Raw genomic sequence first — 14,224 nt, 5'->3', positions numbered from 1 at the left:
CTGCCCAGTGGTTACCTCACAAGCTAGGTCAGGCAGAGTTCATCTTAGATATGAGGCACATTAAATGTGTAATAGTTTCTCATTCATGTTTATTCATAGACTGGCATTTAAACAGAAAATAAATCTACCAAAAACCCGCAACCATCAGACATTTCAAGGCTTTGATTTTTAATGTCAGAAGTATGTCTCCTTTTTAAAATAGAAATTTTAAGACAGTTTTTTATGTTAGGAAGTTTCTTTAAAAATTACTCTTGATAGAATGTTTTCAAACTCTACATTCTTCTTTTGCGTAATGAGATGACCTCTCGGGGCAGGTTCCGTAACTCTGGCTTGCATTAGGCCCTATCTGCACTCTTAGTAACTTTTATGAAAGTTTTGCTTTGCCTGTAAGCAGATTTCTTTGGAACTGTTGTACTGAATTCTTCCAAACTTTTCATACCTCTTTGGCATTTTGAAATTATTATCATTATTATTATTACAGATTTATATAGCGCCCTTTTCATGATAAACACGTTCAAAGGCGCTTTACATATAGCAAACGCATCCACACAGGGCGCGAAATTCATCCTCTACTAGTACAGACACAGCGATCTGACCAGAGGGACAGAGTGAGATAAAGCCCCCAGAACAGACAGAGATACAGGCATGTCCGGCTAACTTAGCCTAGCTCTTTGCGAATAGAGAGTCTGGTTCTTTAACGTGCCCGGTGTATAGAACCGATACACGCGAAGCCGTCTTTCCTGAGAAGAACCAGTACATGCCTCTTAGTTAGTAGGGAGACACTCGAGAGCATCTCAGAAATTTCCAGTTCCTGGACCGGGATTCGCACCCCGGACCTCTGGATTGGCAGTCAAGCGAGTTACCACTAGACCACCGGCCCACCGTTAGAAATGGCAATTCTGAGCCTTTCAGTTCAACTAAAAACTTATGAAAGCTTTTGAATGTTACTTAGTATAAGTATAGCATATAGGACTCGCATAGTTCAAGTCACATAGTGGGACTACAACATTTCAAACAAGTTTCAGTCTTGTGAAATGTATGTACATGTACTTCCGTAAGTTTAGGTTTCAAGCTTGAGAAAACTGTTTTTGTTGCCCTATCGCGATGCAGTTTGACCTATTCTGAAAAGTTCCAGTCGCCATTTATAAATTTCTTTATAAGGGAATAATACTTTTATTCTCCCCGTTATGTGTGGGGGCTGGGGAACCAAACACAACTTACAAATCTAGATATAAATATATGCAAAATATACGCATTTCTGAGTCATGGTGGCAGATAACATAGATCTATATCTCAAACAATATATACGTATTTGAAAGCTGATACATAAATTTGAATTAGTAAAAGTATCAGATGGATCTGAAAGTGTATGTTGGTAGAGTTCGTCATCTTTCTTTAGACGCTGGTGAAACGATCAATTTTAATTGTTTTATGTTTGCAATAATATATTTATGAGGAAATTTCGTATTTTCATTTATAATTTTATCGGCAGTACATATTGAGTAAGCAAAAATCAAAACTTGATTTATATTTTTTGCGGGTTTCCGCCTTGTGAAAATATTCCTACGAGATCATTTTCGTCGTGAATTAGTCACTAATGGTTTTAATTGACTTATAACACACCGCCCCGCGAGTCGAGTTTCTTCACTCATGTTTAACATGTGCACTTACGCGATTACAAAGAAAAGTTTAAACCAATAATTCAAAACACGAAATAAGGATTGTTTTTTATTGTTATGTAAATTTGACAGCACCGTTCCGCGTGGTTTTTTTTTCGTTTAAGGTAGTTCTTCACGTTCGGATCAATTTTTTTCTACAATGCCGAATTTGATAAAACATTGATTTTAAGAAATATAGGATTGTGTGCTTGATTTCTTTTTTTTTTTTCTGGACTGATTTTCATAATTGGGTCTATGGGAAATTCACGATTTTGACAACATTTTCGCGTATAGAGTTTATTCTATAATGTAGCTTTTATTGAAACTTCTCAAAGTCATTGATAGATATAATGGTCTATGATAAAATTATGGTGAAATAAAATGTCCGAGTGCTTGTTTTTGAGATGTTAAAATTTTGCCCATGATTAAGGGAGTCGCACATTACACGGTGATTTTAAACATTATTTGGAATTATTTAATGTATCAATCTTTTAAATATCATATCTTAATTTTATTATGGTCGTCATTTTAGTATTTACTCATTTCATTTCCGTATACCGAGTCCAGCTTTTATTCTACATGATCCGGATCAATGATGGTACGACATTGCTTTCAGTTTATCAAACTTGCAGAACTACTTTAACGTTTACATTGCCATGAATAAGGCCTTCCGCGAAAATTATCCAAAAAATTCAACCAAACTTTTGGAAAATCGGTACACAAATGATCCGACTCTACACCAAAATGGCCAGGGCTCCGTACGAACGGAAAATAAAACCAAAAATGGCATATATTGTATAACGGCAAATGATGATCTAGATCTATGAAAAAAATATAGATCTATGTTTAGTGTTTATTCCAATACAAGTATGATATTGAATTGGCAGGTTAATAAAACAACAAATTAAACGGGCATTTTCCCTGAGCCGTTCTTATTCGTGTTATGTCCCATGGTATAAATTGTTTCTCGGTATCCGCTTTGTATTTTGATAAATTCTCTTACTGTATAATGATACATGTATCTATCTAAAATACATTGTATGTATCTATTTATCTTATCTAAATTATCTACTGTTCATTTATTCATCACCACTATTAATTGTGCAAATATAAAGAAGGAAACAGCCACAAATAATAAAATGTGTCAGTAATCAGTATTTTTATATTTATCTTAAAATAAAGAGAAAAAAAAGGGGGTTTACTTTAGAAAGTTATTTTTCTAACGTTACAGATGTAACGAATGCATCGGCACACCGAACAAAAGAAAGACGCTAAGCCACGCTCATTTCACGAGTGTAGAATACATGTACATGTATGTGCAAATCTGCGCGCTATAAATGAATGCGCCAGACTTAAACAGACATTCACAATTTGTGTGTCTTTCAAAAATGAGCTCTTTGAGATTTTGAAAATAAGCGGGAGTTTCCATTTTGTTTGGAGATAACATAAAAATTAGGTCATTATAAAGGATTAATACACGCGAAATTTGGTTCATATTCTTTCATTTTTTGCTGTTAGATATATATAAAAAAACTGCACATTCTTGTAGCATGGTCAGTTGGTTACTAGAGGTTTGCACCTTCATAACGTTAGTTGCAGGTGAGTGTTTAATTTTGTGTTATTGTAGTTCATATAATATGATAATTTTTGTTGATTTTTTGTGAAGTAATATGACAGCTTTTTAACAGTTTCTTAACTTGCCTTACTTAAAGGATTCTTTTGTCATCGTAGAAAAGTTTTCAAGTAATATTTAAAAATATACTTCTCAGTTATATCAATACAAAAAAAAAAAAAAAAAAAAAAAAAAAAAAAAACTGAAACAGTAAAAAAAATGTCAATAAAACAAATCTATAAATCGTTCATGCGCCTTAAAAGGATGGTTTAGTTAGTGACAAAATAAATGTATAATATAATCGAAACAATAAGAGTGAACAAACATATAAAAACTGCGATGACTTTTTAAGTTTAATTCATTATGATAATACTGAAGTACATGTACTATCAATTATTCATTTAATGCGTGTACATTGACTTTTTGATTAAGCGTATCAAAATCTTCACTCATGATCGTGCTATTTTAAGCAGATCAGCTACTGTATGATAATTTCGTTCACAGTCGCCATACAGTGCTTTATAGGGTATAGAGGATAGGTTGATACTTTTTTTCACATCATTCTTTTATTGGCATGCAGACAGACATCCTGACAACCATTTTAAATGTTTGCTTGTTGTGTTACTTTTCACATGTCATCATATGAAAATTGAAGCTATCCTATAGACCTACTGACTAAATCTGTGTGTGTGTGTGTGTGTGAAAAAGATCAGTGGATTTAAAGTATTTCATAGAAATGGATTTTAAACTAATAACTGAAAAAATGACCAAAGCTATCCTGCACAAACTAGATCAGCGTATATGTAAACAATGGCATCGAGAGAAAAAATACATGAATTTCTATTAAAAGTTGAATGTTTTTGAAATGAACAGCTGTTTTCCGTCTGATTTACAGAAAAATACAGCTATTTTTCACTTCTTTAAATTGAAATGCAGGAAAAGTTTGTTAGCTATCCGCTATACCATAAAGCACTGTGCAATAGTTTCTAAAGATACGTAGTTGCATATAATAAATTAGAATATTTGTTCGTTTTTCTCTTCCGTTAGAAACAATTTGTCAGGAAGCATGGAGACCAGTCTGTCGGCAGATTTAAACTATCACAAAGTAAAGTCGGATATACAGTAAAATAATTCACGGCAATAACGCACCATGAACAAACCTAAGCACTAATAAATACTTTTAACATGTCATCAGAAATTCTAACTGAATCTGCCATTTCTGACTTGGATTGAACAAAACACTTTAAAATATATATAGCAACTGCAAGAGAAAATATAGTTATCTAGAAAACAAATCAAGTTTTTACCAGTCTTGCCCTAGAGAGTGCTACAACCTGCAAAAGTTAAATAGTTTAATATTTAAATTCTTTGGTTTTGATTAAAGTGAGAGATGTTTTAAACAGGGACTTTATGATAAAGTCCGAGTAAATTGTAACGATAGCTCAAGTGAAATTTATACATTAACATTAAACTATTTCGAAATACTTAATACATGTTAAAAGTATGTAATGGTTATATTATGAAAGATTTTATTACAAATGCGAACGAGACAGAAGTAACAACAGTAAAGTTATGACAAGAAAGACAAAATTCGTAATGTTTGCTTTAAATCCGTGTTTCTACGGCTTTTTATGTCATTATTTTCCAACAGGAGCAGTTGGGACTCACCTGGACCCCGATTGTCCACGACATAGGGGACTGCCCGATGGTTTTCCTAGGACGGAAAACAGAATCAGGGATAGAGCCCTATATAGACTGGATTTGAGAAGCGCTATCAAAGGCTTTATACCAGAGAAAGAATACAGATGTAAATATATTGATATTTTATAAATAAAATTATTATTTTATTATATCTAAATGAAATTAAAGGCAGAAATCACGGAAATATAGTCAAATTAATTTATAATAACAGTGGCGTCAAGGTTAAAAACAAATAATACAAATATCAATACAGGTAATAAACTATCAGTGAATTCAGGTTAATAGTTGGTTACGTAAATAAGAAAGATATACAAAAAGTGTCCGTTTTTAGTCCGTGTACAGACCACGGCGAGAAAGTACAAGTTCAACGACGCCACGGTAACGATTGACGCCGTGGATGAACGCTGTGGGACCGGAAGTTGGGTTACAGATACTGATGAACTGTACTCGCCTCAGGGTTGCCCTTCTATCGTAACTACGCAACAGAAACAGCCAATGGGAAGAGCGCATTTCAAGTGGAAAGCCCCTTCCTGTGGATGCGTACATTTTAGGTAAATTTGTAATTTTTGAATAGGAATATGCTTAATCAGGAATTTGTCAGAAAAGGCTTCTAAAGTTCAGGTTTTATGAAATAAAGTAAGATTTTAGAAGTAAAGTGCGAAATAAATCTATTTTCAGGACAATGCATTACAGTTACTTCTGTCTGTTTGCAGGGTACGTGTGCATGCGAATGCTACATACTACATCGAGGACGAAACTGTACGTAACGGACCTCTTGCAAGAACCATCTGTCCCCGAGGTATGTTTGGTCTGGCTAGAAATATAACAATTTTACTTAATAACCTTTGCTTCAGTTAGTATGAATAGGATAAAATGTGCATTGGTTCATTACTAAATTTTAATTTAGGACTATCTACAGGCAAGTGTTTTCCTCAAAAGATATCAAATAGTAACACGAGAATTTCATCCAGTTATCTACTAAAAATATCACTGTAAAGTCGTATAGTCACTGCATCAGTGTCGACATCGAGGGCTGAGCGCGAAACTGTTGTATCTTTTTCTTTATTTATATACAGTTACAATATGCGCTTAGCCCCCGATAAGCCGAATATTGCCTGCCTATTCGTTGGTTTTTTGTCGATATTTGAGCCACACCATGAGAAAACCACATCCGCGCAGCCTGGTCAGGATCCATGCTGTTCGCTAACGGTTTCTCTAATTGCAATAGGCTTTGAAAGCGAACAGCATGGATCCTGACCGGACTGCACGGATGCGCAGGCTGGTCTAGATCCTTGCTGGTCGCAAAGGCACTATGTTGGTTTTTTCATGGCGCGGCTCATTTGTATTTCACCAGAAGCAGATATTATATTTAACCTTAACATACGCACAGTATAATGTTACCCAAAATCTCTGCATGTGTGTTATTTCAGCTGGAACAGTAAAAGAGCCTGTCACCACTGTGCCGACGACGACAACGTCAGTTCTGCCAAAAGTGGTAGGTTTTTACTTTTTTTCTTGTCACTGAATTGAATACTATGTATACACAAGAAAATGATAGTTCTCAAGTATGTTTACTGTTAATAATGTTTCTTAGATTTTCTAATTCTTGAAAGCCAAAAATACCGACAAAGAATTTGAATCCATCTTTACAGCAGTTATCATTGATTCATAGACAGAAAAGTTTGATTTTTTGGAGGTAGAAAAAATAAGTATTGCTCTATACGAGTCTTGTGGATTGTAGCTATGTCTCAAAACGGAGGAGGTTTTGTTTAAAATACAAGACAGAATGGCCCATACAGTCTCATGCTCGCCGATTTTGCCTTTTCCCGTCCGACGTCTCCAGATTTGAACTTTGAGGAAAATCGCGAGAATGTTTGTTTCATAAGCGGTTTTTGCAATTTTCACTTCAAATCCTTAACTTTAGGCCTATGATTTTGTTTTCTTTTTTTGTCTCAGCTCACGAGAAATGAACGCCTGCTGTTGCTTTGTGACGTCACGACAGAACATAAAGTAGAAGACGTATTGAAGAATGATGACTTCATGTCCAAACGGACGATGTCAAGGCTGAGCAGTTTTGAACTTGAAAGACTTCATATTGCTGTAGAAAGGCGCCATCTAGAGATACTGAGCTGCTGCAATTTGGTATGAAGATTGGTGAATCAATTAACCTTATGCTAGCTGGTGGCAACTGATTTTGCATTTCGACCAGTTAAGACCAAGATCAACCTGCACGTGCATGCAGGCTGTTCATGTTCAGTACTGTCCGTTATTCAGTCAGTCAGTGAATTTTCAGTGAACAGCCCTTTGAGTAATAAGTGGTACTGCCCAAATTACATGTTGGGCCAGTCCATTTTAGAAATTTAGCAGGGTAAAGGTTACCAACCATGAACAATTTTTGATGAACAAAATGTTAGAAATATTAGAAACACATTTGCGTAACTAGATGATCTTGAATGCACCGTGTAGAAATAGGTTGTAAATGAAATATTCCCTCCCACGCAAAATTGTAATTCTATATATTTACAGATATAATACATATTTAAAAAATAACACATATAACTTGATAATACAGGAAAATAAACTGTACAGACCAGAATGGTTTAGTAATAGGATAGACAAGAATAGATCACTGGAAACCATATACACATCTAATAATCACTATTTACTGGTACATTTATAAAAAATACGCAACCTAGCATTTAAAATTTATTTTTAGGATACTGAACTGGACAAATTTGAATGCTTCGGAGATATAAGGCGTGTAAAGATAGACACATTTTGTGGAAGTGGAGAATCTGATATTCCCCTAACGAAGACGAGATACGATTGGATAAAACAAAAGCAACCCGAATGCTGTCCACAAATCGGTATGGCTTTTTATATATAAAACGTTTATCTTATTTTAGTATGTATCAAGGAGACTTGGACCACTAAATTCACTGTCTATATTATTTCAGTTATAAAGTTTAAAGTTCTAAGGTACCTCTTTGGGCTTGCGAGTTAATCCTTTATGCTGGTACTTATGGATAAAACGCACTTAAAACCACGCAATTAGTAACGCTCTCTTTGATTTATTTTGCATGTGTGGAGTAGCCGACTTAAAACCGCCAAAATCGTTTTTCTCAACACATGAGTAAAAAAAAACAGGGAAGTATAAGCCATTCAGCTGCGTTCCAGCACTCTCGCGCACAAAAGGCCTAACGTGGTTCGGATACTTCAGACCTCTGGTAAAATGGTATCGGCTGGCTGTATATACATTTTGAAGTTATAGGTTACTTCCCTTTCTTGCATGCAGGTGAAGCTCGTTACAGATGTTTTAATCACACCCTGCACGAGGAAGACATGCTGAAAGACGGACACGCTCACCATTCGTCTATAGACATGGACGATTTTGATCCAGTGAATTATGTAGAGGATTATCCACAAGCAGAGGAAATAAGAACGGTATTATACACATACTTTGTATTTTTACTAGCTGCTGTGCTTGAATTTGTGGGGTCTTTTTTTGTTTTCTTTTATGTTTTAAGACACACCATCACATGTTCTATAACACGGTGACGATCCAGTTTTAAAAGTTGATGAATGCACCAGGAGGCAACAGTTACTGAGTATCATCTCAGACAAGAGGGGTACCGTAGGCTTTTCTGTAAGCCAGCTGGTAAGAGACAAGTGATGCAAAGTTAGCAACATTAACCACTCAGCAATGGGGAACCCACAGATTGTATGATAATGAAGTACCTAGATTACAGAACTAAAGATAAAATTTATTGGACTTTCTTGCAACATTCCTGCCACAGACGTAAATCAAATATGTAAAATATTTTACCAAAATGGTGAGCAATTGTAGAATGTAGTTGATATTTCATCATAGATAAAAGCCCATGTTATTCAGCAAAATAGCTTTAAAAATTGGGGTTTCATTTTGCTTTTATATTTCAGAAATTTTCAAAAATAATAGATCAGACGACAAAGATGGTACCAGAAAAATCAGAGACAAATCATAAAGTGCAATACAAAAACGTTGAAGAATCTCAAGTTGTGAAATCCCAAAATAATGGTTCTGATACGAATATAGATGACGATGACAATCATAATGATGATGGTGATGATGATGATGATAAGCGTAACCAAGCTGATAAACACAAAGATGATAGCGCTAATTCTAAGGAAAAGCATGACGGCGAGGGTGATAATGATGCAAACGACGAAATGAGTGACGAAACTAAAGAAGGTGTGTTTTAATATTTACATGTTTCTTCCTAATAATGCCCCTTATAACCCAGTTTTGGTCCACAGTTAAAAATATCGACTGTTTTACATTTTCAAAAGATATTGCATTAGAACTTCTGTTATATATTTGTCCCAGACTTCGAAAATAATGATAACTCGAGGTCATGCTTCATTTGAAATCCAGATTTCAATCCTATTTATAAACTATCAATTCGTCTGTATTTCTCAAACTTCTCTTGCTCCTTAGTCTTCATGTTCTCAAGATTAAATTTTCTTGCAAGTGAAATATCTTGTTCATAATTTACCGCCTACTTTTCCAGATGCTGCTGAAAATAGATCTTTGTCTATTGAAGAGTGTTGTATGAATGGAATAGACGCTGGTACCCGTGTTGCAGCGGAGGGATTTGATGGATGTTTCAGAATGGCGGACAAATTTGACTCGTATTTTACCAATTGGCACCGAAAGTGCGACCGCCATTTTGTTGTATGCTGCATGAGAGTTATTGACGGGTAGGTTTGATTGATTAAACCTTCACATGGAAATAGTTCTAGAACTTACTTTGGAGAACAGTTTTAGAATGTTATTTGTCATATATCAATATCAAGTTTGTGCTCAAAAGCATCAATCAGACACTGTAATTTTGAGAACTCGGTTATTTCACATCGTAGTGCAGTTATAACGAAATGTTAGTGAGGGCAATTTATAAGAAATACCAATTGGTTAATTAAACTAACCGATTAATACAAATGTTCAGGTATGATTGTAAACATTATAAAAGCGGTCATTATTCTGTGTCATTATACTTTATTTTTAACAATTACAGTATCGGTCGAATAATTGGACAGTATTTAATATTTTTCAGGGACTTTCGAGAAGTTCCTAAATTTCTCGATCTTCGAAAATTACTTCTACCTCACAAACATGCATGTTTCCATGGAAAACTATCGATGAATGGGTTAAATACACACCCTGGCATTCAAACTTCGCCATCGTCATTAAAACTATTGAAAAATAAAGAAGAAAAAATGAGAACGAAACGATTAAGAACAAATAGTCAAAATGAGATTGTAAAATTAAAAGACGTCAAGAGCCGTTCGCAACCAACATACACTTCGTTTTACTTGGTTTCGAGACGTAAAGTAAGACATAATCAGAAAAACCTTAGAAAAAAGTACAACAGTTATTCCAAATTTGATACTTTGAAAAGAAAGACGTCAAAGTTAAGCAATCTGAATCGAGTTCACAAACAAGGATTCTTGAGGAACGATTGACCACTGCGAGGCACAATGTTTGTTCTAGGATAAAAATAAAACGGTATATTTCTTTATCCCTAATATTTCGCTAGTCATTCACCTGTACCATTTCACCCTTGTATTACAAATATATACTCAGACTTATCTTGCTTATTTATACCAAATACAAAAACAAGTCTGATAACAAATCATGTAACGATCGTTCCGGCTATTGCTTTGGGACGATTATTGTGTTAACGAGATCCTTCCTTTGACGCGAACATTGCTTTAGGACGATTATTGTGTTCTCGCGATCTTTGCTTTGATGCGAACATTGCTTTGGGACGATTATTGTGTTCTCGCGATCTTTACATTGATGCGAACATTGCTTTGGGACGATTATTCAGTTCTCGCGATCTTTGCTTTGATGCGAACATTGCTTTGGGACGATTATTCAGTTCTCGCGATCTTTGCTTTGATGCGAACATTGCTTTGGGACGATTATTCAGTTCTCGCGATCTTTGCATTGATGTGAACATTGCTTTGGGACGATTATTCAGTTCTCGCGATCTTTGCATTGATGCGAACATTGCTTTGGGACGATTATTCAGTTCTCGCGATCTTTGCTTTGATGCGAACATTGCTTTGGGACGATTATTCAGTTCTCGCGATCTTTGCTTTGATGCGAACATTGTTTTGGGACGATTATTGTGTTCTCGCGATCTTTGCATTGATGCGAACATTGCTTTGGGGCGATTATTGTGTTCTCGCGATCTTTGCTTTGATGCGAACATTGCTTTGGGACGATTATTGTGTTCTGGCGATCTTTGCATTGATGCGAACATTGCTTTGGGACGATTATTGTGTTCTGGCGATCTTTGCATTGATGCGAACATTGCTTTGGGACGATTATTGTATTCTCGCGATCTTTGCTTTGATGCGAACATTGCTTTGGGACGATTATTGTGTTCTCGCGATCTTTGCATTGATGCGAACATTGCTTTGGGACGATTATTGTATTCTCGCGATCTTTGCTTTGATGCGAACATTGCTTTGGGACGATTATTGTGTTCTCGCGATCTTTGCTTTGATGCGAACATTGCTTTGGTATGCTTATTATGTTCACGCAATCTTTGCTTTGACGCAACCAGTCATTTGGAACGGCCGTTACATTGACGTGACAATTGCTTCGGAAAGACTTGTTTTGACGTGTCCAATGCTTTGGAATGCACTGTTGCTTTGACCAAACCATTGTTGTCTGAAACAACTGCTCTTTTGCCATGAACATTATTTTGAAACGGTCATTGCTTACACGTGACCAATGCTTTTGAACGAGTATTTCGTTGACACGGACATATATTTCTTTATTATCAGACACACCATTTCTCATCACTTTCACATATTGGACCGATGACTTGTATCTAAAATCGTAGGTAAAACACTGAACACGTAGTACCTTCATCCTTCATCGTTACCTTCGTTTACTACCTTAGTCTACATTTTTATTTTAACTTTACCGCACTTGAACATAGATAATTTAAAGGCAGCATCTTCATTTATCACTTTATTTCATGTATTTACATTAGCGTAAGAATGAAAACTATTTATTTTATGTTTTTCGGTGGTTTATCGAAATATAACGGTGAATTATATCCTGATAAACTCACTGGCCACTCAGTGAAAATTATCAAATCTGATACCCGGATTAACGTCAAAAAGTTTACCGAGCGTACTGAAAGCCGGAAACAATATGACGATGACGTCGTTAAAATGACGTCATCTTTGCGATGCTTCCTGATAAAAATTCCCGCAAATTTCGACATTTTATTGAAATAAACACAACAAAAGTAGAGTTTTAGACATAAAATAAACAGAAAAATTGTTGGTACCGATGTAATATCACGGTAATTTCACTCGTGAACACCAAAAGTTGTTATTTTCACTCGTGGCTGCGCCACTCGTGAAAATATCACTTTTGGTGCCCACTCGGTGAAATTATAACGTGATATTACACCGAAACCAACAATTATCCTCTATTTAACCGTGGTGATGGGTACCAAGGTGATATTAAGCAGTTTTTAAATACCACAATGATAAACTTAGTTTCGTAGTTTCCACGTCACTATGTCTGTTTGAGTCTAGATAAGGCTGCGAGGAGTACCTTGTGCATGCAATTCTTCTAAAGACAGGGTTGGGTTTACATTGAAAAAGAGCATTTTTCCGCTTAAAGACCATCTGGGTTCCAAATATTTGCATACCTGACCCTTCGTATACCATAAGTTAAAGTTACATTATATTAAAACTAACGAAGCTTGTGTATTCAGATTATCTATCAAATGATATATTTAAAAAGAAAATTAAAACATTAAAAGTTCATTTTTTGTTTTCTTCAGGGATTTCTTGATATGGGTACAAAATTGTTTTGCGTAGAAAGCGTCAACTTAGTAATTGTATAAGCTTCACAATTATTCACATAGCCATCAGAATAAAAACACATCAATTCATAGATTTAAACATGTTAAATTTGTATTATCTATGTTGATGAAAATATCTATTACATTACTGTTTCACAGATTGAGCTCTACGAAAAGATCACTGGTATAAGAAGACTGCCAAGCAGTAGGAATAATTGCGAATGAAAATGATATGTCGTTATCATCCTTAGAAGAACTGGATGAACCTGGCTTCAACATTACAAAATCGTGTTTGGAGACTAGTCGCGGAATACATTATTGCCGTTGGCCAATTTCATATCTGAGCTTAAAAACAGCCAATCAGATTTACCTGTGTGAGACTGTCTCTAGGTTTGTACCTTCGAAAAGCTGTATACCTTGAAGCCCATTGTATTTTGGTGCAATATATATATATATATATATATATATATATATATATATATATATATATATATATATATATAACATGCGTACATATTCTGTTCTATTTTGGTATAGCATTTGCATTTGTGTTAGATGCGTGCATAATTTGTCTTTTATTTCTCAAATACTAAATTGACATCTTAACTGCTTGAATAACAACAAAAGTTCAATTCTTGTGGTTGCCATTTATTGCATATTGATTCATTTGTTAAATATCATTTCACGCACCTGCACAAAAGGTTATATATGTTTTTTTTTATTTATTTGAATACTTGCTGATGTTCATATTTGTTTCATACGTAAATCATGCGTACTTAAAGCTACTCATTCGCAGATAGACTGAAAATTTTCAGCACTGTTTAACATAATGTATAGTTTAATATACGGATGAGCTGAAGATCAAAGGCTTGCTTTTAATGCTATAAAAAATAAATGTCAGAAATAAGAATATTTAATTTTACCAAATATCTGTGAATGGGCCGCTTTACGGATACATTTTCAGCAAAACATATTTCTGTTTTGACAGCTGACCGGTGACGAATAGTTGTAACTTGTAATACTCAACACAAGACAGTTTGATTTATGTATTTATTTTAACAGGCTGGTAACATTGCCCGATCGGGCTTATGACACAAAAAGTAATATTTCTTGAAAAATAATGAAGATATTTCTTTCAAACTTGGTCCATTTGTTAAGCATAACAAATGATACACATTAGAATAAAAATATCTTGGTTGCCTTCAGTTTTGGTAGAATTATTTCCCCTTTTCAGATTTTTATGACGCATAATCTTTGAAGTCCAAAAAAACAATGTTCTAATGCTAAGTTTAAAACAAAAAAGGGTTAAATGGCTTTCTAATGCTCTAAATTATTGCGCTAGTACATGAATGTAAACATTTTACTCTGCTTTCACT

At 34.9% G+C, this 14,224-nt stretch overlaps 1 protein-coding gene across 2 annotated transcripts; it reads left to right on the top strand.

Annotated features, from left to right (window-relative positions):
• The first annotated feature begins 2,947 nt into the window (after window positions 1-2,947).
• LOC123550847 (uncharacterized) lies at window positions 2,948-13,901 on the top strand. Of its 2 annotated transcripts, XM_045339254.2 has the most exons (12): window positions 2,948-3,257; window positions 4,922-5,077; window positions 5,303-5,522; window positions 5,685-5,770; window positions 6,402-6,466; window positions 6,928-7,113; window positions 7,688-7,838; window positions 8,267-8,415; window positions 8,911-9,202; window positions 9,522-9,711; window positions 10,065-10,516; window positions 13,008-13,901. In XM_045339254.2, exons 1-11 carry the CDS (start codon window positions 3,209-3,211, stop codon window positions 10,471-10,473), a joined length of 1,953 nt encoding a protein of 650 aa, XP_045195189.2. In that variant the 5' UTR covers window positions 2,948-3,208; the 3' UTR covers window positions 10,474-10,516; window positions 13,008-13,901. The 2 variants fall into 2 exon arrangements, with proteins under 2 accessions (XP_045195189.2, XP_045195188.2); XM_045339253.2 differs by lacking the exon at window positions 10,065-10,516 and having other exon boundaries at window positions 2,955-3,257.
• Window positions 13,902-14,224: the final 323 nt, after the last annotated feature.

Source organism: Mercenaria mercenaria, chromosome 4 (assembly GCF_021730395.1).
Source record: "Mercenaria mercenaria strain notata chromosome 4, MADL_Memer_1, whole genome shotgun sequence".
NCBI classification, from domain to species: domain Eukaryota; kingdom Metazoa; phylum Mollusca; class Bivalvia; order Venerida; family Veneridae; genus Mercenaria; species Mercenaria mercenaria.
The sequence above is the reverse complement of the archived record's forward strand: the minus strand, read 5'-3'. Positions and strand labels throughout refer to the sequence as shown.